The sequence below is a fragment of the Schistocerca serialis genome, chromosome 5 (genome assembly GCF_023864345.2).
Source record: "Schistocerca serialis cubense isolate TAMUIC-IGC-003099 chromosome 5, iqSchSeri2.2, whole genome shotgun sequence".
Lineage (NCBI taxonomy): Eukaryota > Metazoa > Arthropoda > Insecta > Orthoptera > Acrididae > Schistocerca > Schistocerca serialis.
In genome coordinates, this window is record NC_064642.1 from 146,005,113 (window position 1) to 146,031,748 (window position 26,636).

Genomic DNA, 26,636 nt, shown 5'->3' on the forward strand with positions numbered 1-26,636 from the left:
AGGCAGGAAAACGGATCCCTTAGAGAAACTAGAAACAGTTCACTTCAATACATTCTAAACGAGCAGCTGGAGGAAGCCAATAAAAAGTTTCCAAATAATTTGCTTGGGCTCTTCACAGAAATCAAACACAAATAGGTCCCTTACAGTCACAACACTGGCAAAAAAAACCTGAAAACTTTGTCCTATTGTCTTTTAGTAATAAACTTATACGTAGAATCCAAACATTTTCCTATTGTTAACATCTTGCGTATCATGTTTCCTCTTTTTACATCCTTGGTCAATAGCAGATTTGTATTTTTCCTTACTGATAATCTTTGCATTGTAACCAAAACAAGTTTATAGTGACCTGGAGAACGACACGGACCACAACAAAACAAACCGCCATCTACTGGAACGAAGCAGATGGCATGCTGGCGATCAAAACCTCCATGCACCTGAAAATATTAGCCGTCTGAAGATGGGCAAGGTAGCCCGAAATCGGTTATGGCACTAAAATAAAACGTTTAAAACATATTTGTGGCTGGTCGCGTCATTCACCAACACCCAGATGTATGTTTACATAAGGGCTCGGGTTCGATAACCGGCCGGATCGAAGATTTTCTCCAGTCGACTGGTGTTACCGTCATCGTCATCATCATTTCATCTACAAGAAAGTCACCCAATGTGTCGTCATCTGAAAAGACTTGAAATCGGCGGCCCAAATACCCCAGGTGGGGTCTCTCGGCCACCATGCCATACAATCATTTGTTTGCGTGGGCAGTTTCACTAGAGCTCAGTTATCTTAAAGGTGGGAGCAACCAAAAGAACATATAGGAGAAATTGAGATTTTTTTAACAAACACACACACACACACACACACACACACACACACACACACACACACACACACACACACCCATGCCCGAGGGAGGACTCGAATCTCCGACGTGTGAACCGCGCGAACCGTGGCAAAGCGCCTCAAACCACGCGGCTACCGCACGCGGCAAGAAATTAAGTATCTAGAAATTTATATTAGTCGCAGAATAATTATTCATTCTTCATTACTACATGGGCATACTGTTAGTAAAAGCGTGAATGGTCTTTCAGACCATGATCCTCAAATTTTAACACTAAAAGGCTTTTGTACTCAAACCAATGTCATGTTTAATTACAAACTATGTAGGAAAGTTAACCCAACAGCAATATAGAGTTTTTTAAAACTTTTCAAGGAACAAGAGTGGCAAGATGTTTATAGTGCCGATAATATTGATGATAAATACAATGCTTTCCATAACACATTTCTCATGCTCTTTGAGAGTTGCTTTCCATTAGAACATTCTAGCAGCAATGGGCAGCCTGGGTGGCTGACTAGTGGGATACAGATATCATGTAGAACAAAGAGGGAATTATATCAAAATGTTAGAAGTAGTCACAATCAAGCTACAGTAGACCATTGCAAACAGTATTGTAAGGTGCTTAAAAATGTTATTAGGAAAGCAAAGAGTTCATACGGCTCTGAGCACTATGGGACTCAACTACTGAGGTCATAAGTCCCTAGAACGTAGAACTACTTAAACCTAACTAACATAAGGACATTACAAACATTCATGCCCGAGGCAGCATTCAAACCTGCGACCGTAGCGGTCGCGCGGTTCCAGACTGAAGCGCCTAGAACAACTCAGCCACCCCGGCCGGCGAAATCAAAATGTGGTATGCAAATAGAATAGCTAATTCACAGGATAAAATTGACACCATATGGTCAGTATTTAACAATCATTTTCTGAAGCATTGGTGATGAATTAAATAAAAATTTAGTTTCTACAGGAAATCATATAACTTTCTTCGCAAATGCCTTTCTGAGGTTGGCGTCGGAAATACTCATCTGTGTTACAGACAAGAGGGAGATCGAGTCAGTAATTAAATCACTGAAGACTAAGGACTCTCATGGTTATGATGGAGTGTCTAGTAGAATACTAAAGTACTGTGCTGCACATGTTAGCCCTGTATTTAGCCATATTTGTAATTTTTCCTTTAGGAATGATCAGTTTCCTGAGCGATTAAAGTACTCAGTTGTAAAGCCGCTTTACAAAAAGAGAGAAAGGGATAATGTAGATAATTTCAGACCTATTTCTATGCCATCAGTGTTTGCAAATGTTATTGAAAAGGCTGTGTATGTAAGGATAATTGATCATTTTATATCATACGATTTGCTATCAAATGTACTGCTCGGCTTTAGAAGTATTTTAACAACTGAAAATGCTATATTCTCTTTTCTCTGAGAGATACTGGATGAGCTAAACAAAAAGTTTCGAACGCTTGGCGTATTTTTGGATTCAACTAAAGCATTCGATTGTGTTCATCACAAAATATTGCTCCAGAAGTTGGACCATGACGGAATACGGGGAGTAGCTCACAATTGGTTCACCTCTTACTTTAGCAACAGGCAGCAAAAGGTCATTATTCACAATGTTGATAACGGCTGTGATGTGGGATCTGAGTGGGGTACTGTCAAGTGGGGGGTGCCCCAGAGATCAGTGTTGGGGCCGTTCCTTTTCCTTATTTATATAAATGATATGCCCTCTAGTATTACGGGTGACTCTAAAATATTTCTGTTTGATGATGACTCTAGCTTGGTAGTAAAGGATGCTGTGTGCAACATTGACTCGGTTTCAAATAGTGCAGTACATGACCTCAGTTCATGGCTTGTAGGAAATAAACTAACGTTATATCACAGTTAGACTCAGTTTTTACAGTTTCTAACACACAATTCAACAAAACTTCACGTTTTAATCTCACAGAACGGGCATATGATTAGTGAAACTGAACAGTTCACATTTCTAGGTGTTCAGATAGATAGTGAGCTGTCGTGGAAAGCCCACGTTCAGGATCTTGTTCAAAGACTTAATACTCCCATTTTTACTATTCGAACGGTATCAAAAGTGAGAGATACCTCGACACGAAAATTAGTCGACTTTACTTATTTTCATTCTCTTATGTCGTGTGGTGTTATATTTTGGGGTAACTCTTCCTATTCTACAAGGATATTTTTGGCTCTGTAAGTGGCGGTTCGGACAATAAGTGGTGTGAGTTCAAGAACCTCTTGTCGACCTCTGTTCACGAGTCTGGGTATTTTGACATTGGTCTCTCAATATGTATATTCCTTATTGTCGTTTCTTGTTACCAATATTAGTTTATTCCCATGAATAAGCAGCTTTCACTCGATTAATACTCGGCAGAAATCAAACCGGCATTTGGATAGGACTTCCTTAACTCTTGAGCAGAAAGGTGTGCTGCATCCATTTTCAATAAGCTGCTACTCGAATTCAAAAATCTTAGCACTAATCCACGCGCTTACAGATCGACACTGAAGAGTTTCCTCATGGGCCACTCCCTCTGTTATGTTGAGGAGTTCCTTGAAAAATTAAGCTGATTCTTATTGTATTGCTGATAGCGCTTACTTAAACTTATAGACTGATTTTTTTCAGGTTCATAAACATTTATTTTTTTCTGTTATTACTTTTATGTTGTAATTTCATGTACTGGCACATTCCATGACCTTTGAGGTTTGCTCCTCAATTTGGTACTACGGAACTTGACGTGTAAATAAATAAAATAATGTAAATAAATAGAGCTCAAGTCCAGCATGAGAAAAGTTTCGTGTGTTTATGAGACAGCTTCAGATAAATCGTTAGGTGTCTCGCAATGCAGATTGTGTAAAAAGTTACTGAGAACTCGTTCGGGACCCTGAGTACATTGACATGTTTGTAAATCTGACCAACAGCTTCCCCACTCGATAAATGTTTTGAAGGAGGACAAAGACTTAGTGGCTGACAACGGTATGGAAATGTGCGCCAAGAACTTGAAGCCATTTGGCAGTATAGAGAGAGGCAGCTTTCTAAATTTAGGGCATATATTTAGTAAAATAGGAAAAATATAGCTCAGTGGATATTACAAGACTTATGCCCGCTCGAGTGACAGTAGCTAGGGAAGTCCAATGTTAGCTAATAAAGTGCATAGGAAAATGCTCCCCGACATAGAGCAAGCATCTTATCTATGCAAGTACAATATATTTATGGTCAGAAAAATACAAAGAGGTACATTTGTACCTACTACAGTGCGCTACATAAATTCAGACTGGCGTTCGAATAAATGTATTAATGTACTAGGCGTTCCCGACTGCCCAAAAGCTGGGACAAAAATTCTAAATAAATTGGAAGGTCATTAAGAAACTGTAGGTGTTTGTTGCAGAAAAGGATTGTAATATTGTTAAGGCTCTCAATATATATAAATACATGTGTGGATCATACTGTAAACACCGTCCTGAAGCATGTTCTGAGCCAACAGCATTTGGAATACGATGTGCCGCATGTATTAGCTACTCTTAACTCAGTTAGGGCTGTGGTTTTGTACTTAAAAAGATCTCTTTTCAAGATTCTTAAATCAGTGTTTTTCAACTCGTTGGAATAGTTAATCTGACATGCCCAGTCAGTACATTCTCATATTCAGTATGGGCGGGGTGTTTTAGGTAACGAAGGCGTCTCTGATAAACTGAAAGATTAAGACCACCTTATAACCGGCCACCCTACGACATTTCTTAAGCCATTTTAGGATGCCATATTTGATCTAGAGGGTGACGCGGAGCCAGTCTTACATTTAATTCTGCCACGGTTTTACGCTTTAAAAGCACATTGTACTATGCGGGATAACGGTGAAGAGGGGTGTAATTTTATTTCATCTGAGTCTTGTAGTACCTCTTCTGAGGTTTGAATTTTGATATAAATGTATTTTCAGTACCTGAAACCTTTGAAGCAAATTGCCGGTGCTTTTCTAGAGTACAAAATGGATGCCGTTTCGTTACATAAAATTGCAATGTTTGTGGTACCTAACCTGTAAGTACCACATATTAAGGAAGCTAACAGACTATAAAACATGTGTGTTTACGAAGCAGATCGACAGGTATGTACTGGAGGTAATTTCTAAGGTTATGTAGGTATTATTGTAATTATGTGCCGGATAACAAGAGGTAAGATAGCAACACTATTCTGACAATATTAATTTGAGCATATATTTAGTGCCCAATCACAGCAGCCTAAAGCAAATGCTGGAGATTACAAGAAGACGAGATTTGAGTATTAGGCGGAAGATTCTCCTTTTCTAGAAGATGAAGTGAGTACATACTTGCAAGAAAGCTATATGAGCAACGAAAATACTGTGAAGAAGTGGTGGAAAAATAGCTCCCAACGGCTTCATCGGCTTTCTTGTGTGGCAGGAAAAATATTAAAATACACCTGCAATGAGAGCTTCCAGCGAGAGTCTTCAGTTGTGCAGGAAAAATAATTTGTGAAAAACCATCACGCCTTCATGCGTAAAGACTTAACGCTCTCTTCGTAATCCACTCAAATTCTAGTCAGTACGCACATTAAGAATAAAGTCAGCGATAATGCATCGGAATTATAACCCATAAACTATAATTAAGAAAACATGAGTTAAAATTTTGTGTTTAAGTCTACAGTTTTCTTTGTGGTGCTTTATCGGAGAGAATTTCTGAGGTAGAGAATTATTTGAATTACAAGATATTATCATGCAATCCATTTTGTTTTGAGATTAAACTTCTCGATTTTAATTCTCTCAAACCACATTTATTATTCTTTATAAGCCAGTTTCAATTGTTTAAGTTTGGTAAATTGGTGAATTATATTTTAGGAGGATTTGCTGTGGCTAATATAACTCGTGTAGTAGAACTGAAGGATATTTTGTAAATATGTTCTATAAAATAAAATATTCATGAGCTATCGATTAAGGCAATACAGAATACAATTTGCTTAAATAAACAACATATTAATGTGAATTTCCACATACATAAAGGAGTGTAATTTCATAGCTGCGTTTGTCTATCAACGGGAGTCTCACTTTAGGGTTCGGAAGCTGAAGTCCTATCCATTGCATAAAAATACTTATAAAAATAGCCTAAAACACTCGTATAAGGACCTAAATCCTGGAAAATAGGGCGGAAAATTAAACCAAATTATTATACAAAATTCAGGTGGTTCATGGTGTGGGTTCCTGTAGTCATGTCCTAGTTCATGAACCACGGGCAACGTATGAGTGGCCAAGTAAGTGGTCCCGACAGTCGGGATACCAGTTACTTCGGAATAAGGCTGGGCACCTTGGACATATTCTGAGTCGAGGTCACCTTTGTGCTCATACGGCAAAGACTACCAAATCCACCGGTTAGTTCCTCAGCCGTTAGGGATAAAACCCAATGGGACTCGGGGCAAGTAAGGCTAGCAACCTGCTTCCCTGGTACTTTAAATATGATGCTGGCAACAATCAGAGCAAAATGCCTCGGACCTTTGGAGGTGACGGAGTCCCACCTCTAACTGACAAACCAGGAGTCCTAAGATACGACTTGGCAAACAAATGGTAATGAGATGGGGAGCTATTAATATCAATGGGGGCTACTCTGGGAAGAAGGTAGAGCTGGCAGAGGCTGCAAGTAAGATGGGGCTGGACGTTTTAGCTGTTAGTGACATTCGGGTAAGGGGTGAGAAAGAAGAGGTAGTGGGAGAATACAAGGTCTACCTGTCAGGAGTCAAAGCAGGAATAGCACAATGGGGTGAAGGGCTTTACATCAGGAAAGAAATGGAACCCAGCGTAGTTGCAATAAGGTATGTAAACGAACAACTCATGTGGATAGATTTGACAGTGTCTAGCAAGAATATTAGGATTGTGTCAGTATATTCGCATTGTGAAGGGACAGATCAAGATAAGATGGATAGTTTTTATGAGGCACTCAGTGATGTAGTTGTTAAAGGACAAGGACAGTGTTCTGCTCATGGGTGATTTTAACGCCAGGATTGGAAATCGAACAGAAGGGTATGAAAAGGTTATGGGTAAATTTGGAGAGGATATGGAGGCCAACAGGAACGGGAAACAACTCTTGGATTTCTGTGCCAGTATGGGCTTAGTAATCACAAACTCCTTTTTTAAACATAAGAACATTCACCGGTATACTTGGGAAGGCAGGGGAACCAGATCTGTCATTGACTATATAATAACAGATCAGGAATTCAGGAAGGCTGTGAGGGACACACGTGTATTCAGGGGATTCTTTGATGACACTGATCATTACTTAATCTGCAGTGAAATTGGGGTTGTGAGGCCGAAAGTGCAGGAGGTCAGGTCCATATGTAGGAGGATAAGAGTGGAGAAACTTCAGGATAAGGAAATCAGGCACAAGTACGTAACAGCGATCTCAGAAAGGTACCAGTTAGTTGAATGTTGTCAATTACAGTCATTGGAAAAGGAATGGACAAGGTACAGGGACACAGTACTAGAAGTGGCTAAAGAATGTCTTGGGACAGTAGTGTGTAAAAGTAGGATGAAGCAAACAGCTTGGTGGAATGATACAGTCAAGGCAGCCTGTAAAAGGAAAAAGAAGGCGTATCAAAAATGGCTACATACCAGAACCCAGGTAGACAGAGAAAGTTATGTTGAAGAAAGAAACAAAGCCAAACAGATAATTGCAGCATCCAAGAAGAAATCGTGGGCAGACTTTGGAAACAGGTTGGAGACTATGGGTCAAGCTGCTGGAAAACCATTCTGGAGTGTAATTAGCAGTCTTCGAAAGGGAGGTAAGAAGGAAATGACAAGTATTTTGGACAGGTCAGGAAAACTGTTGGTGAATCCTGCGGATGCCTTGGGCAGACGGAGGGAATATTTTGAAGAGTTGCTCAATGTAGGTGAAACTGCGATCAGTAATGTTTCAGATTTCGAGGTAGAATGGGATAGGAATGATGATGGAAATAGGATCACATTTGAGGAAGTGGAAAAAATGGTCAATAGATTGCAGTGCAATAAAGCGGCTGGGGTGGATGAAATTAAGTCGGAACTCATCAAATACAGTGGAGTGTCAGGTCTTAAATGGCTACACAGGATAATTGAAATGGCCTGGGAGTCGGGACAGGTTCCATCAGACTGGACAAAAGCAGTAATCACACCAATCTTTAAACATGGAAACAGAAAAGATTGTAACAACTACAGAGGTATCTCCTTAATCAGTGTTGTGGGTAAAATCTTCTCAGGTATTGTTGAAAGGAAAGTGCGAGTATTAGTTGAGGACCAATTGGATGAAAGTGTGGGTTTAGGCCTCTTAGAGGTTGTCAGGACCAGATCATTAGCTTACGGCAAATAATGGAGAAGTGTTACGAGTGGAACAGGGAATTGTATCTATGCTTTATAGATCTAGAAAAGGCATATGACCGGGTTCCTAGGAGGAAGTTATTGTCTGTTCAACAAGATTATGGAATAGGAGGCAAACTTTTGCAAGCAATTAAAGGTCTTTACATGGATAGTCAGGCAGCAGTTAGAGTTGACGGTAAATTGAGTTCATGGTTCAGATTAGTTTCAGGGGTAAGACAAGGCTGCAACCTGTCTCCACTCTTGTTCATATTATTTATGGATCATATGTTGAAAACAATAGACTGGCTGGGTGAGATTAAGATATTGGAACACAAACTGAGCAGTCTTGCATATGCGGATGACTTAGTTGTGATGGCAGATTCGATTGAAAGTTTGCAAAGTAATATTTCAGAGCTAGATCAGAAATGTAAGGACTATGGTATAAAGATTAGCATCTCAAAAACGAAAGTAATGTCAGTGGGAAAGAAATATAAACGGATTGAGTGCCAAATAGGAGGAACAAAGTTAGAACAGGTGGACGGTTTCAAGTACTTAGGATGCATATTCTCACAGGATGGCAACATAGTGAAAGAACTGGAAGCGAGGTGTAGCAAAGCTAATGCAGTGAGCGCTCAGCTACGATCTACTCTCTTCTGCAAGAAGGAAGTCAATACCAAGACTAAGTTATCTGTGCACCGTTCAATCTTTCGACCAACTTTGTTGTATGGGAGCGAAAGCTGGGTGGATTCAGGTTACCTTATCAACAAGGTTGAGGTTACGGATATGAAAGTAGCTAGGATGATTGCAAGTACTAGTAGATGGGAACAATGGCAGGAGGGTGTCCACAATGAGGAAATCAAAGAAAAACTGGGAATGAACTCTATAGATGTAGCAGTCAGGGCGAACAGGCTTAGATGGTGGGGTCATATTACACGCATGGGAGAAGCAAGGTTACCCAAGAGACTCATGGATTCAGCAGTAGAGGGTAGGAGGAGTCGGGTCAGACCGAGGAGAAGGTACCTGGATTCGGTTAAGAATGATTTTGAAGTAATAGGTTTAACATCAGAAGAGGCACCAATGTTAGCACTGAATAGGGGATCATGGAGGAACTGTATAAGGGGGGCTATGCTCCAGACTGAACGCTGAAAGGCATAATCAGTCTTAAATGATGATGATGATGATGATGAATTCAGGTGGTATGCAACGTAGTGTGAAGAAAGAATAATACGAACGAAAAGCTTCTTCTTTCAGACATGTATTTTTTAGATTAACGTAGTATCAAAAACGAACTTCGTGTTCGCTAAAATGGATTTGGTGAATATAGCCCCGTAGAATGAACTGAGGGAAACTTTAATACACGTCCTGGAAAAAGTAATTAAAATTGGTATAACTGGGTTCGTATTTGGGTGAAACACACGGAAGTTACAGGAAGTAGACTTCCAAAACCTTACGATAGTTGGCGTAGCATTATTACAGTCGTCTTTAGGTTCTTAGGTGCAGAGGATCTCGATTTTGAGAGATAGTTCTGCTTCTTACAGGAAACATATACTTGAGGTGAGCTATGATGCTTCGAACTGAGTTTAGCCAGAACTAGTCGAAACAAGGCGAAGTGAAAATAAAGCCATTAATAGTTAAAATAAATAATCGAGAAAAAATCCCAAAAAGAAAAAAAAACAGATAAAAGCCACCATTTCCTGGCCTACAACGACCAAAATGAATACATATCACTGTGGGCCTCATTTTGTGATACACGAACAGAAAAGGACTATCCATCAATTGCCGAGTCCTAATTGTAACACTACAATGAAGGCGTGCATAACAAACCGCTCCGTAGGGTAGCACAGCGGGAAGACGGGCAGGAAAACAAGACTCCTTTGCCCTGCTTGGCTCGGGCATAGCTTGGCATGGTTGTGAGTAAAGCACCTGGTAATTCAGCTGGTACCGTGAGCCAGCTGTTCGGCCTGGCTATCAGCGAGCATGGGAGGATTAAAAGCGGTATATGTGCATCCCTGTACGACGCGCTGCTGCGGTACAAAAGTTGGATGCGGCGGTTCACACTGGCCGGTAAGTCGTTGGATGCTAAAGCTGAGATTTCATAGCAGAGAAACACACACCGTTGCGAGCTACGGAAAGTGACTGTGCAGTTCATACTAACGGTGCGGCGGTGATGCAGTGTGGAGTAACACAGTATTGGATGTTACCGAAGTAGATGTTGATTTTGTTCCTGAATAAAGGTACGCTACTGGTTATTGTTTTCGTTTTAATTGACAGCAAAGCTACTGTTTTTCTGTTCTTGAATCTAGGTCTACCCACGTTCGCTGATGTGCAGGGCTGCAAAACAGTTTCAGTGTATCAGATAGTTTCTGTTTTGTTCAGTTTAGATGAATATGCGATTGCATTTGCGGAAATTCCGAATCCCAAACAAAATGGGAAGACAACCCGTGTAGTGCAATCAAAACTCTGACTGCGAATGCCAAATGCTTGATGAAATGTATACGAAAGACAACTAGACACGTGAATAGACGCAGTGTGTCACGTTGGGATGGATTTGGGAGCAGCGATGCGAAGCCTACCTCTATTGTACAATTAACTTAGCGCAAATAATGTGCAGAAATAATGGCGGTCTATTGGTCAGAATTTTTGAGCTGCAGAGCAATACCATAACTTTACTCACAGGACTTTATCTACGAGTCAATAACGTAAATTTAATATACCTATTAAAACGCAAATGCATCTATTTATTGGCACGCAAATCTCACAGAAGAAAGTTGTTTCTCGCTGCATGAATTGCACCTAACTTAAAGTGCTTACAGACGTATTTCCGGTTTAGCACAGATAGTGTCCTACTTCAAAATAGAGAAAAAAGTCACTGGTCCCCTCATTAGCAACTGATTGTTCTTAATAAGTTGCTCAATTTATATGAAATAATGAAGACATATTTAAGCAAAATTAACTTTTATTCGATCCCTTCGCATCGCAGTTTAATAGAAGGTGAGTCGCCAACCACCCTTAATATATGAGGGCTGCTCCTTCATGGATGACATCACTTTTCCTCTCATATTCCCACCTTTAACAATTCACCCAATAAAAATTCAACAGTTCATACACAAATGTACAACGCAACAGTAATATCGCCTTTTTTTCTTTACAATCACACCCTAATATATTTTTTGGAAAAACAAAACGCAGATCTTCTGTTGGTGAATGTCTCTCGATAAAAACCTTCGTATTACCCCAAAACTTCTCATTGCAGTCACTTCGTGAGACTATGTTAGAGGTAGTAATTCGTTTGCTCACAATCCCTAGAAGAAGAGGCATGGACATCACCTCTCAGCCCCTCTTTTATCAGAGTACCGCTTGGCCTCCATATTCTCAACATTCACGTATCTTCCAATCTTGGATATATGGCATCTGAATCTGTTATTTTGACGAGTAAGGTTACATCTAGATGTCCGCAGTCACGTCGCAGAGCCCTGCTAACTCTCGAAATCGCATCACACTGCCACACCAGTATTCCATTAGTTAGAAGGCTCTCTACCTAGGAGTCTGACACTGTATATGCGATCACCACGATAGTCCAAATAGCAATGAAACGTGTGCTTCTTATAAAATCGATAAAAATTAACCACAAAACCTGTATTTACATACGTCTTATTGACGAATTTCTCTCCTTCTTCGATGAGGAATCTACACTGCATGGCAAGTGTCGATGTTCTAGCAACTGTCAGCCGGGATGCGTCCATACCAGGGAAATGCAGTACACGTTCTATCTACTATTCGTTAATCCCATCTAGTAATGATCCCGTACCACGCAGATATACCAGAGAGGAAGGGCAAACAAGTACGGCGTATGGCCGTCTTATTTGATTTATTTTGTATGGATTTGCTGTATCTTTGAAGTGTTGTGGGAATATATCACAGTGTTCACCCCACCCATCCATGTGATGCAAACGCTGCTGTAATCACATTATTGTCTCCATTTCTGAGTATTTAGAAGATGCGACACGTTAAACAATATCGAAATATTACTATTAATTCCTACAGAGCATTATGCTACAATATTTCGAAGAAACAAATCACTTTCGGTGCGTTGCAAACGCCATGCAGACACCTCAAGTTTGACCCGAACGTTTATTTTTTCTATTTTTAACTATGGTTTGCGACTATACCAGTATATGTAGCTTATATTAGTGTCTGCTAGTAAATATCCGGATACTGCCGATCAGATTGCATATTGCAAAAAAGGTCCTGGAGTGTCCCATGTAATCTTCCGATCGCTGATACAGAATTCAACAGCGGATTTAATTATTGCTGCTGAGGTTTTCTTTGACGGAAGGATACCTTCAGCTCCATGCAACATGCCTCGTTCCACAGTGACCTCGTGCTTTGTTAGAGGTGACAATTCAAATTCCAAACTGCAAAGGTTTTGGGATTTAGAGGACCTGTCTACGGAAACGATGAGTAAGCAGCATAAAATATGTGAGGCTCACTTTCAGCACCACGCGGCACGAGATGAAGAAGGGAATTTGTGGTTCGACTACCTGTGAAACCTGACTGAAAACCCTTAGGTGAATCACGACAACAAGCCTCTCGGAGAATGGCGCATCTTGAGATTTAAAAGGCAACCGAATCTGCAGAAGGAATATGCTGCATTCATGCATGAATATGTCGAACTGGAACACTGTTTACTAAACGGGCGAGTGTAAAATTCCCACGTTAGCTCAATTAAAACGTACATTTTCTCCATTGTCCACGAGAAGGAAAGTACCATGTCCAATCAATAAGGACACAGGCTTATAAAAGTTCCATTACAAACAATGCGATACAAATTTGGAATACTTATTCACATAAGATAAACATTATTTCATCATTCCCACATTTTAGTAAAACCCCTAGGTCAGTGTTACTTGATCACTGTTCCTACCCAATAGCAGAATCTTTGCAACATGTGAATTACGAAGCGTAAAAGAAAGAGGAGTAAAACAGCTTTACACAAGTAGCGCCAGGTGTCCTGTAGATCAAGCCAATCGAACACCCAAAGAAAGGTGAACTTATATTTACATAACATCAAAAATTATAGTATATACTTATATTAAATTAATAATAAAGTAACAAAACCTAATAAAAACGGAAATGTTAGGAAAAAAATTATCTACTGGCGAGTCGCGAACCACCGCCCAGACATAAAAATTTCATCCCTCAATGACGCTGCTCACCACCCTATACCATCATTATGCAACTTATTGCCATTTCTAGGATCTTCCCTATCTTATCACTTGCTGAAAGGTTTAATCGTAGCTATGTTACTAACTGAAATTTAATTATAACAAATTGTACTAAGAACAATGCGTTTTGGGTGCATCCTCAGTGTATTGCTGCCTTCAAATAGCATACTCTCATAATACGCAAGTTACAGAAATCCTTTTGGCACGAATATGATGTTTCTCATTATTTACTGGAACGAATCACACACGTAACAACGGGATTTGCAGTGATTCTCAATTTGCTGGTGCTCAGAAATGGCACATATACGTATAGGCTTGAAATGAATGCCAATATGGCGCCTCACAACTCTGTTCTGAAGGGAGATGGCGTGCATGTGACGTAGGTGGCGTTGTGCCATCTTATTGGTCATCGCTCAGACGCACGCTCAGAATATCTGATATGCTAGATATTACTCTGCACGTTCGGAAAAACTCCCGAACGGCCGGCCGCGGTGGCCGTGCGGTTCTAGGCGCTGCAGTCCGGAACCGCGCGACCGCTACGGTCGCAGGTTCGAATCCTGCCTCGGGCATGGATATGTGTGATGTCCTTAGGTTAGTTAGGTTTAAGTAGTTCTAAGTTCTAGGGGACTGATGACCTAAGATGTTAAGTCCCATAGCGCTCAGAGCCATTTGAACCATTTGAACTCCCGAACGTGCTATTCCACGCTATGACGTCCGAAACTCGGCACGCTCAACGCTCGACCTTCGGTGAACGGTCCGTGTGCCGACGGCTTTTGACTGACCACGTGGCGCGTTGTTACTTGGCTGTTAGCTGTTGATCTCGCTTTTCAACTCTGAAAGATTACCCTACCTTGTCGCTGCAAGGAATGCGAAACTTCGGCAGATTTTTCTTTTACTAAATTTCTATAGCAGATTTGGATCCGCCTGAAGAGCGCCTCACAATGGTGTCCATCTATAAGAAGTGAGCCCTCGCTTCTATACGATTGTCTGTTTGGCTTCAGCTGTGCCTGTATACGTTTTTATGTTTGTAAATATTAATAGCTTTGCCTTCTCGTTAATTTTCCTTGCTTTATGTATCTATCGTCCGTTGCGAACCAATCACGTGGTTGAACATTAGAGTTTGTTGGGCTACCATCATCACTAACTGTCCGATCTCATGTGTGTTTTAAAGAATGTTAACTGTTCATGATTGCGTGATGTGATATTGTTGCAACTTGGCCACGAAACCTAGAAATTGCGCCTTCACAAACCACGTGGGCATGCAGGTGTACTGCGAAACGTGTACCGTTTCACGAACCGTTGCAGTCAGTTATCAGGCAACCGTAGTTGTATGAATGACTCGCACCAATGATTTTAGGTGTAGATTATACCGGTGGATGTATCAATGCTTTTCTTTAATGTTTTAGGAATTGATGTTATCAGGAATTGTGTACATGCCTCACATCTATGTCTTAGGAATAAATGATTTTATCCACAATTTTCTCTTGTATTCCGAGGTCACGTTTTCTAACCTAAAGCCGGCAGCACATGGACCGTGCATTAGAAAGTTGAGAGTTGAGCGTGCCCAGTTTCTGACGTCATAGCGTGGAATACCACGCTCGCGAGTCTTTCCGAACGTGCAGAGCAATATCTGGCATGTCAGATATTCTGAGCGTGCGTCTGAGCGTTGACCAATGAGATTGCACAACGCCACCTACGTCATATGCACGCCATCTCCCTTCAGTACAAAGTTGTCAGGCGCGATATTGACATTCATTTCAAGCCTGTATGTGAATATGCCGTTTCTAGAGCACCAGCAAATTGAGAATCACTGCAAGTCCCGTTGTTACGTGTGTGATTCGTTCCAGTAAATAATGAGAAACATCATATTCGTGCCAAAAGGATTTCTGTAACTTGCGTATTATGAGAGTAGGCTATTTGAAGGCAGCGACACACTGAAGATCTACCAAAAACCCATTGTTCGTGGTACATTTTGTTATAATTAAATTTCGTTGTATTAATTTAATTTCGATCAGTAAAATATCTACGATTAAAGTTTTCGGCAAGTGGTAAGATGTAAGATTGACTACACACAAAGCCTTGTAGGCTTTTCGCGTCCCGGAACTTTCGAATTTTTTTCCTAGCATTCCCGGTTTTATTAGGTTCTGATACTTTATTATTAGTTTAATATAAGTATATACTGTAATATTTGATGTTATGTAAATATAAGTTCATCTTTTTTTGAGGAGGATTGGCTTAATCTACAGGACAGCTTGCGCTAGTTGTATAAAGATATTTTGCTCCTTTTTCTTTTACTCTTCTTCGTAATTCACATGTTGCAAAGATTCTGCTATTGGGTAGGAACAGTGATCAAGTAAGACTGACCTAGGGGTTTTACGAAAATGTGGGAATGATGAAGTAATGATTATCTTCTGTGGAGAAGTATTCCAAATTTGTAACTCACTGTTTGTATTGGAACTTTTATAAGCCTGTGTCCCTATTGATTGGACATGGTACTTTCCTTTTCGTGGACAATGGAGGAAATGTGCGTTTTAATAGAGCTAATGTGGGAATTTTACGCAAGCCCGTTGAGTAAACAGTGTGATTTACGTACTAGGAAGATCCCTCATCTGCCGCTGGAGTGCGTTGCGATCGCGTATACCACGTTGGGCCCCACGTACCGTATGCACAAGTCGCATCTTTCCTGAGCGTTCAGCAGCACGTTGAACTCGACACACTCAACGTTAACGTTCGGCAGCACGGTCTGTGTGCCGACGGCTTTAGCCACTCACCTCGTAGCTTTCCCGTTAGTACATCCAACGCGTTTCCTTACGTACAGGTCCAGTGATTACTTTGCCCTTTTATTTTAAAACAAACGCTTTAGATTAAGTCTTATTTTAAATGTTTGATTCTCATGAACAGTGCATGGGTAATACTATTAATTACATCGCATCCCCTATGAGCGGTATCACAACGTATGCACCTTTATGGTCTGTGATCAAATTAATTTATTTTCCGACCCGGCCAAACCTTTGTCTAATTGTACGGTTAGAGTCGGTGGCGACCCTTATCTTCTCACATTAATTTCACAATCAATAAGCATTTACATTTGCATCTGGTACATTTAAATATTCGGACACAGTTCCAAGCGCTACGTTTTGTTGGCTCAAAGGCGCTTCATGCCACTTACACGGAACGCAACAAGTAGACGGCTGCCTTACACGATTGATTCACAGCTGCCGCACGACGAGTGCCAGCAGCGACCATCTGCCTATGCTGTAGTTTAATAGAAAGAAGTAACCAAGTGAGTTGCACGGAGTCTGTGCCGACCCAATAATAACGTAATAAGCCATAGAATGAGGTTAGTTACAACATTCATTTGTGGACGGACTCCAAAATAGTTCTCTGTTGGCTGCAGTGTAGTCCTGGTCACTGGAAAATCTTTGTTGCCAACAGAGTCTCTGAAATCCAGGAATTGAGTTCAGTTGCAAACTGGAGACATGTCAAATCATAGGATAATCCTGCTGATGACTTATCACGTGGTATTAATCCAGCTGCTTTGAGTTCACTTGTTCTGTGGTGGTCTGGCCAATCATGGCTATCCACTTGCGATCTCGACAACAACACATGCACTCCACTGAGTGTAGAAGACGCGCCTGACAGAAGCTGTACACAAGTATCCTCGGTGTTGGTCATTAGACTTGATGATGAGTAAGACACACACTCCGTCTTCAGGCCACCAGTGTCCCATCGGGACCATCCGATCGCCATGTCATACGCATTTGAGGATGCGGATAGGAAGGGCGTTTGGTCAGCACACCGCTCTCCCGGTCGTTATGATGGTTTTCTTGACCAGAGCCGCTACTATTCGGTCGAGTAGCTCCTCAGTTGGCATCACGAGGAGGAGTGCACCCCGAAAAATGACAACAGCACATGGCGGCTGGATGGTCACCCATCCAAATGCCAGCCACATCCGACAGCGCTTAACTTCGGTGACCTCTCGTGAACCGGTGAATCCACTGCGGCAGGGCCGTGGTTGACTTGATTATGAACTGCTGTGTAAATATTCATCATTCAAGAAATCTTACAGAGTTTTGGCCTACGCACTGAGGTTTGCTAATAATACTAGGCTTCAGCAATCAGACAGGATAACTGGGGACTCTCACTCCACAGGAATGCCAAAATGCTATCAAAATGGCATTTGGCGCAGCTCAACAAAGCTGTTGTAACGGCTGAGGCAAGTAGCTTCAAGACCCTGTAGCGGACGGGCGTGTATGTCTGCCAACTAAGCCAAGAGCCCCAGTCGGTTCGCTGCCTATGCACTTTACAAAGTTTATTCTAATCAACACTTATACCAGACAATTTGTTCTGTCCTGTTATTGTGAGATGAAATAAGGGGAGGACAGTGAGTTCTCTCACACTGTACACTCACACTCCAATGTACCACCATGGGAGGAAGAGACTGTGCGTACAGACATAGTGTAAGTGGACTTTTTCGACATTTTGAACTTAATGGTAGCTGGTGTGGAGGGGTGAATGGTTGAAATTGTAATGTCACAGTGTGTGTGGAAGTTGTTGAAGCATAACACAGTAGACGTGGGGGGAGGGGGAGGGGGAGGCGGACAGGGCCAAGCTCAGTGAGGAGCGGCGCATACACTCATAGACGGTGTGATTATCAGGGCTGTGTGGTAGCGCTGGTGTAGGGGTGTGTGGGGGCGATGTTGGGGGCAGTGCGAGGCAGAGATTACAGTCCTCCCCTTCCTGCAAGTGGAGAGATCAAACTTAGCAGAAGCAGTGATCTCACACTTCTGAGTGAATAGTAGCCTGAGTGGGAAGAAACATGAAAAATAGGTCAACAGATAGGCCAGAACCTGCACAAACATCCTCTGCCTCGCTTTACTGCGTTATACCTGAATTGTACACTGGTATAAAAATTGCCTTACTGACCAGTGTTAGATTGTGACATCATAGGCTGTCCTCATTCCAAACCTGGAGCAGTATACAAGGATTCTACACTATTATAAATAACCCGACTGGTCTCAGTTGGACTGTCATGTCATAGGATCAGTTCCACTGTTCCAAGTCTTGGATTCTGATGGCAAAGAGTTTGTCCCAGTATGCGTTTTTCGCCATTGGGATTTTTAAATATCCCATCGATTAATACGTAGGAGAACAACCCTGCTTCCATAGGAAGCATGAGGAGCAGATGTATTAGTTCTCTGTTGCCGGCCAGAGTGGCCGTGCGGTTCTGGGCGCTACAGTCTGGAACCGAGCGTCCGCGACGGTCGCAGGCTCGAATCCTGCCTCGGGCATGGATGTGTGTGATGTCCTTAGGTTAGTTAGGTTTAATTAGTTCTAAGTTCTAGGCGGCTGATGACCTCAGAAGTTAAGTCGCATAGTGCTCAGAGCCATTTGAACCATTTTTGAAGTTCTCTGTGGAGCATCCCTCGCGTTGGTATATTCCGCTGAAAAGTATTTTGTCCACTATTTCACTCCACAGCACTCTTGTAGAGAAGTATGACGTTATTATCATTGGAGGTATGTGGGACATTAGTGGCACAGTCAGATAAACTCCTCGAACAAGCAGGATGCCAGTCCTATCAAACCCGAGTTCAGCTCACCTTCGTCGAAAGGCGGTTTCTCCACAAACTTTGCCATCAAAATGAGTCAATCCCTCTTTGCTAAGGTTGGCTCTCGCCACCTAGGAAACGCCTCACTTCCACATGATCAGGAGGAGACCAAATACACTCCACGGGGTTTAACTGGAGTGCTGCATATAAACCTTAGTGGCAAACCAGAAAAATCCGGAACCACGAGCTTATTAAAAACCCAAATGTTTAAGTGCCAGGCTTTCATCGTCCTAGGGAGTTGTGGATACAGCTTAACGGATATTTGTATTTTAATAATTTAAAGTACCTCTCGATGTTCCTGAAAAATGAGTTTCCCTCTTTTCACTCTTCCAAGAGGCGACAGGGGCAAAGTGGTATAAGACGAGATTACATTATTAAAGCAGGTCTCTTCATCACTTACCTCGTCGGTTTCAAACACCTGTCTCTTGATACTAGCGAAGCCCATCGACAATGTGACTGTGGTGAATGGGACAGCCTCATTATTGTCATCGGCGTAATTTCCTTAATAAGCAGTGAACATATCTCCACTATTTTGCTCCGTATCTAGGACGCCTTTATTAGAGAAGCAGTTTATGATTTCTCCAATGAATCGTTGTAATTTGACCGCCTTTCCGTACTGCCCTTGGAGGTGCTACACTATCGCTTGTTGGTTCATCGACATTATGAACACAAATCCCTCAATCATTCCACTGTTCACTACCTAGAGACGTTAGGATTCAAGTAAATACAAGAAAGTATTCGATACTTTTCTTTCGGTACCGAGCACTTATAGTAACGAATCATTCTTACCATACTTGGTATGGAAAGATAAGTATTTGCACCGAATCGATTTTACGCGCGCATTCTAGTGAGTGAGTGATTACTTGTCTGCTGTAGAGATGGAAACTATCAACCGACCCACAGCTTTACTAAAGCCTTTTGGATATGTCACACGAGAAGCGCCAGTACATGATTGTTTGTTAACAGAACATAATAGTATGACACCAGTTTCACCAATTCTCGAAGAAAGCAAGAACACTTTACTGAGAGAGCTGAAGAATAGGTATGGGTTAATTGAATTAAATGACCATGCAGCCATTGATACTCTATTGGATTCAAAGTTTAAAATATCGTATTCTCAAGATCCAGCAGCATGCAGGCGAGCCATAAAGATCCAGCAGCATGCCATAAAGATTTCAAAAGTATGGTCTATGAGCAACAAAGCAGACCGAGTGAATTGGAGGAAGATACCGCATCTTCTGCTGTAACACAAGAATACGACTTCTACTTCATGAGCAGCTAGCGCACAGCCGCAAAAAAGGTTAAACATCAAGGTGACGAAGTATTTCTTTGTCAAAACATTTAGTATCTTTCAAACGCAACCCATTTACAGAATGGGTAGACATGAAATTCATTATTCCATATTTGTGCAAATATGTTCAACAGTATCATCTTGTCGTTGCAACATCTGCGTCTATAGAGTGTATATTCTCGAAAGCTCGAGCAACTACTCGTATGACTAATAATAGGTGTGAGTTGTATCCTAAATATTCATAGCAATCGTTCTTTTTTGGGAAACATTCCAAACGTGACCTTTCTGTTTAAAGATAATCATTAAAAAAGAGATAAAGGTATATAATGTGTTTTACTAGGCTACGTAAAATAAGGATATAAGTAAAATGTCGTATGTACCCAGCACCAGAATGAATAACACTCCTGTCATAACACAGAACAAAAGCCGAATATGTCATGGCAAGACTGAGTTTTCTGGCGTATTGGCGCTTGTGTGATATGATGTAATAACGCATCGTGTCAAGTCAAGTAACATGGTACACGATGACGAAATAAGTCTCGGATGAACAGCCTGATGTAAGTGTACAAAGGACACAATATTTCATCAATCGACCTTGTTACCATCATCAGGTGTGCTGATGAATACCGATGCCATGAACACCAAAGGCACACGAGATTGTAACAGCCTAATAAGTCTGCAATTACCAAGCATTGCCTGGCAGAACATCACGGTACGGATTTTGACAAACCAAGGTCCTATCACAGGCTTCGAAATATTGCGACTGTATCATCAAAGAAGCTATAGAGACCAGAGTACGAAAACCTGAACTGAATCGTGACAGCGGCTATTCCCTAAATAAACTTGGGAACCAGCCACTACCCGGATTAAGGAGACGATAGAAATATCCCAGAATGTACTGACTTCGAGGACAGAGAGAGGAGAGAGGAGTCTCCGAAACGCCGCCGGCAAAGCTCCTTGGGCGCGGACCTACGAGGGAACACCCAGACGCTGGGCCACAAGCCAGGAGTCGAACCACGACGCGGATGGCCGAGAGAGCGCCCGCGGCGCGAACGGCGGAGGGAGCGCCCAAGGGTGGGGGAAGGGGAACCTGATATATACGTCACACCTACCGTCCGTTGGCAGTACATCAGCACACCTGATGATGCCAACAAGGCCGATTGCCGAAATATTGTGTCCTTTATACACTCACAGCAGGCTGTTCACCCGAGATTTATTTCGTCATGAGATACGCTTAGAGAAATTGAAGAATCACATGATATACAATGTCGTGTATAACATAAAACATGCCATCATGGCATGTTTACTACGGATGGCGAATCTTCCGGATTTTATGCGCAGGATCAGGATCCTGGATTTGTAAATTGCAAGATGTAGGTGTGACATCACCATTCAGCTAAGAGGCTCACTACACTAAGGAGGTGGATTAACTCGTTAAAAAGCACGAGTGTATCACGACGCTTTGATTTAAATGTCTTTGAAGATGCCAGTTAAGTTGAATAGGTATTTCCCATCTTTTACATCCTTACGTCTGTCCCGGACATATTCGCCTTTTCTGTATGTGATCGATGCAGTTTTCATTCTGGTTTCCAACCTTTTCTCTAACGTAATCTTGACATTAGACTGTTTACAGCCCGGCAATCGATGCAGATTTTTGTTCATCCAAGCAACGACTAACTCGTTGTATGTCTCTTTAGTGTCACGTTGCTTGTATCGTGGTAACGGGTAAAACTTCCACAAAACTAGAGGACGACCATTAATTACATGTATTTGTCTATCTTCTTACAAAATATGAACCGATTCACACGAGTTTGAAACATAAAGGTGGCGCGAGTAAAAACCCAATAAAATGCCTTTTTTTGGCACGTGAAAACCGAGTGAAATTGTATTTTTTAAAGCTTGATAGCAGTTTTATCCTAAGTACGCACGTTTTATTTATTTGACTAATTTTGAACCGTTTTCACGCATTCAATTCAGGTAAGGATTTTGACTTGCTACATTTAGCTCGACCGTAAACCATAGTATCTTGACAACAGATACAGATAACTGAATAAAAAAATTGCGATTGGCTCTCTTCTTTTATCTACCTTCGTGCTAAGTCTCAACCGATTCGTACGAGTGGCGAGCTTCAAAAACCTCCATAAAAATGTGGTGTTCTCCTTTTTTTTCACGTGAAATCCAAACGAAGGAAGATTTTTTTATAGCGGCTAAAACTTATCTTAGCCCAAGATCCGATGCACCGGTAGCTGTATACTTCTGGAATACTCCTATGTGTACAACTTTACTGCTCATATGGTAGGCATCGATACTTTGATGGCATGGGAGCATCCCTAGTCTCCACCAACTTATTAAAGCGGTGTTCCCAGTAACGTCACCTGCTGAAGAAGCAGATCTTAGTATAGCTAACTTCGCTACAACCCATTCATCTGCAGAGACGATTTTATGCATATAAAACCTGCTACTTATTATAATCGAACGGGTACCGCCAGTGAAATAATAGACTATTAAGCAAATGCAGCACACCTGTAATTTATAAAGTGCGGCAGGCAATTTCAACAAAATAGCTCAGAAAAAAAAGTTCCAACTGCAAGTCGCTGATTTCGGTAGACTCGAAATATCCCGAAGCGGGAAATAAACAGTACTTTAGGCCGATTTGGTCCACGAAACTATTAGCCATACTCAAATGAAAATATATGGTTCCAGAAACCTTCAAGTCTCCAACACCTACGATGTGTAGGCCTAAATGCAGACTGAAGCGATGAATGCAAATTTGTACCAAGGCTGGGATTCGAACCCGAGACTCCTGCTCAGATACAGTAAGCAGTACGTCACCCTATCTTTGCATCTTCGAATAATCTGAAACATCTGCAAGCCACATCGATGTGTCTTTATATAGAGAATCATTCGCCGTTTCAGTTTTTTCCTAATCTTGCTACTCTACGTCCCATGTATCTGACTTGAACTTCCTAAATATACGCTGAAGGAAGATATGAGCTGTATGGCAACCTTTAAGCTACCTGGTTTAACTGACAACTTCATTTGGCTAACAGATAACATACAATTATTCGGCAGACTGAAATCGAACAGGATCGTTTATTCAAATAATGAATATTCTCATTGAGACACAGTTCCTAACACACAGTGCACTACACAAGTACGTAAAATTCTCTCATCGAGCTTAATATGATGCACTGTACGGTAGCAAAAATGTCTCAATAAACTGCTTTAGTAAACTAAAAAGTGTTGTTTTAGATCCTAGTAGCCAAAAGAAGACTATTTACTGAAACTAACAGCTTAATGTCGAATTCAGGTTAACATTTATTATCGCTATCAAAACTGTGAAATATAGCCTGCCATTTCTTGTAGAACTTTCTCCTTATGATTATTAAATTTCTAAACGTAGTGCTCCCGTTGAATTCTGCAATCGAAAAAGCACAAACATATTCATTACAGGATTGCAGATGTTATCCATTTTTGATGATTACTGCTCTTTAAAGCAACAGATACATCCCAGTACACAATGGAAGGTGGATGCAAAAATATAGTAGGAATTCCGTGAGCAATCACATCTGAATTGGTGCTTCTTCTACACGGCCGTTTACAGCACATACCCTGCTCTACCCTGGGTAACTTCCTCTGCGCTAGAGGGCAGTTGCCTTGCTTTGACAGGAAACTCAGTTTTCCGTCACATGACTGCCCGTCGTCGAATCATCGTAGTCCGGACACGCCCAGTTTGCACGTCATATAAAGGCACACACGGAAACATTTTTCTGCAGTTGCGTCTTAGTGCACAGTTCCTCTGTAAGTATTGTTTCCGATGTGACATAATAAGATTTATTGCGATTGACTCTTATGATGGAGTGTATAGACAAGTCCTTGAAATTTTAAGGTGCATTAAGAAACTGGATTAGTGGTATTTTGGGTTGGAAGCGCGTAAAATGACGAAGTAGGGCTATATTTTACTGTAATCTTAATACAGCCGTAAGAAAAAGTTGCTGAAAGCGATCACTTGTTGTTAATAGTGGAAAATACTCAAAAATAGTAATCGGCGTTGCGGTGTAACGGTAAATGTTCCGGGTCATCAATCAAATTTCTCATTCTTTCGAAATCGTGCTAATACGATTTTCAAACACGTGTTTGTTAATATTCTTGGACGTTTTTGTAAATGACACGTCTATGTATTCTCTCTGGTAAATTCTTTACGTGCTACTTTAGTTAAATGCAAGGGGCTGCGTGTGAATTTAGGTTCAGCTCGTAGTGTTCTGTCAGGCAGCTTTATGATACCGTAGCTGTGCGGTGAAAGATTGTGACGTGATTACCTCGATGATGGAAAAATGAAAACTGGTTATTCATATCTGATAACGGAATAGTGCCACACTATTCGTGGCTTCGTTTTCCTGACAATTACCGAACCTCAAAGTCTTCTAAAGGAGGAAACTATATTCTCCCTAGGCTGCTTTATTCTTTAATTGGAGGACTACATTGCTACGGTCGTGTGGCCATTTTAAAGTGATACAGAAGAATCTTTAGACATAACATAAAATATCCTACACTATTACATCTAACAAAAGCCCATTGCATCGTTGCAGAATGTGTGCTGCTATGATGTATTTTACAATATGAAAACAACGAATGTTTCATAGGCACTACTTTAAAAATTCATGACTTGCACTAGCAAGTCGTGACGAAATATGACTGACATAAGAATAAAACAGCCTTTAGTGGAAGAAGAAATGGCTTTATGCTTCCCACTGAGACGCGATCTCGATCTTGTTTATGCTTAGTATTAGTAGAAAATGACATTTTACCAAAAACCTGAAACGTAGAAGGAAAACTACTAAATACAGATAAAGTAGGTATTTCTGTAACTGAAAGAATAACCTAGTTAACCAGAACCCACTGTGTGTGACTTGTGTATTGGATCATAGTACTAAAATATAGGAAACTGTTTCTCAGACGGAACAAACACCTTCAGACACAAATCGTGTTTTTTTTTTTTTGTTTTTTTCCTTAATTATGGAAATGCACGATGTATTTCAGCCATTGGACTCATCTTAAGGTGCTTTGACAGTCCATGTCAACATTACATCATTTCGTTTATTTTTAGTTGTAGACGTATGGTTCTGGAGAATGTTCATGTACAAATAAAAAATTCAAACATGGTGTGCCTTCGACGGGTAATGCTCTTGCTATTAAGGGGCTGTTCAAAACCCGCCTTCAAGGCTTTGGATGGCCAAACATCAACCCGCTTTCTGGGACAGGGTGCGTGGTACACAACTTTATAACCCGTAATTGGTGGAATAAACAGCGTTAATGCCCACAAACCATGAGGCTGCAAAGCTCATACGCAGTATATAATGGACTCTTCACCATTCCTTACCCTGACTTTTGTTTTTCTAGGTGATTACCGGCAACCATGGATCTGCTTCCTCTGCAGTTTACCGCGCCTACTGTGGTAAGGCACTGTGACTTTAACAATACAGAATATTTAATTTTCACTTAAAATACTATGCCACAGAAGATTAACATCGGTTATTTATTGATGGTATTTGTTTCCGCAACATTCCGTTGTGGATAATTAAATTTAGCAGCTCCACATGTGTTGGATGGCTTAACGTTGTGCAATACTGACGTACTAGTCAAAAATGATAGTGTAGAATCTAGAGCTCGTGTTTAGACAACCTAAACGGCCATTTAACTGCTGTTCAGAAGTTCAGGTGTTACATGCTTATCGAGCCGCCTGCAACACGTTGTTGGTGTGGTACTGTCGTAGGTAGTTCACTGCTTCATAGAAACATTTCATAATAGACATAATGTAGAAATAGATGTAATGTAGAAATAGGCTACAGTATAGATTCTGTGTTGAAGCTGACTTGAATTTCTTAAATGTTTGTTTATGGACGTCAGTCCTTCGGTTCGGACCGAATAATCAGTATTAGCTTTGCCGACGCATTTGGTGTTTCATTTTTCATCAGTGGCTGTGTAGAACATACGACCTCTGATTCCTTAATAAATGGAGGCGTAACGTCTGATAGTACAAATACCACCTTCGTTCAGTTGCAGGCGGTTCGAGTATAAAAATATTAAATGTATTTAAATTGTTGTTTGCAAATAGTGATATAAGAAAAATGTTGGCAGATTCCTTCAACTGACATCACACGTCCGGTACCGTCAGTCACACTAACAGCGCATGGCAGTATCAGCAGAATAAAGGTAAACCAACGTATCGTATTTCCATTAAATAGTAAAATGTTCCTTCTGCCACATACGAGTTTATGTAATGAGCTGCCTTTCAAGAACCGTAGATACTAAATGGACTCTATACTCTGCTCCTCAACGAGTTACTGTCTC

General features: G+C 41.1%; 2 protein-coding genes across 5 annotated transcripts in view; both read left to right on the forward strand.

The window, feature by feature from the left end:
• LOC126481292 (synaptic vesicle membrane protein VAT-1 homolog) overlaps positions 1-26,636 on the forward strand; it is an 87,746-nt gene that overhangs the window by 24,056 nt on the left and 37,054 nt on the right. The gene's annotated exons all lie outside the window — the stretch shown is intronic.
• LOC126481290 (synaptic vesicle membrane protein VAT-1 homolog) overlaps positions 1-26,636 on the forward strand; it is a 58,796-nt gene that overhangs the window by 22,532 nt on the left and 9,628 nt on the right. Inside the window, exons 1-2 of one of the 4 annotated variants that reach the window (XM_050104930.1) lie at positions 25,679-25,740; positions 26,424-26,498. The exons of the other annotated variants lie outside the window; for them this stretch is intronic. Of the exons in view, the coding sequence (XP_049960887.1) occupies positions 25,702-25,740; positions 26,424-26,498 (114 nt within the window). The 5' untranslated portion in view covers positions 25,679-25,701. Of the gene's footprint in view, positions 1-25,678; positions 25,741-26,423; positions 26,499-26,636 lie in introns of those variants that run through there. 4 annotated transcript variants of the gene reach the window in all.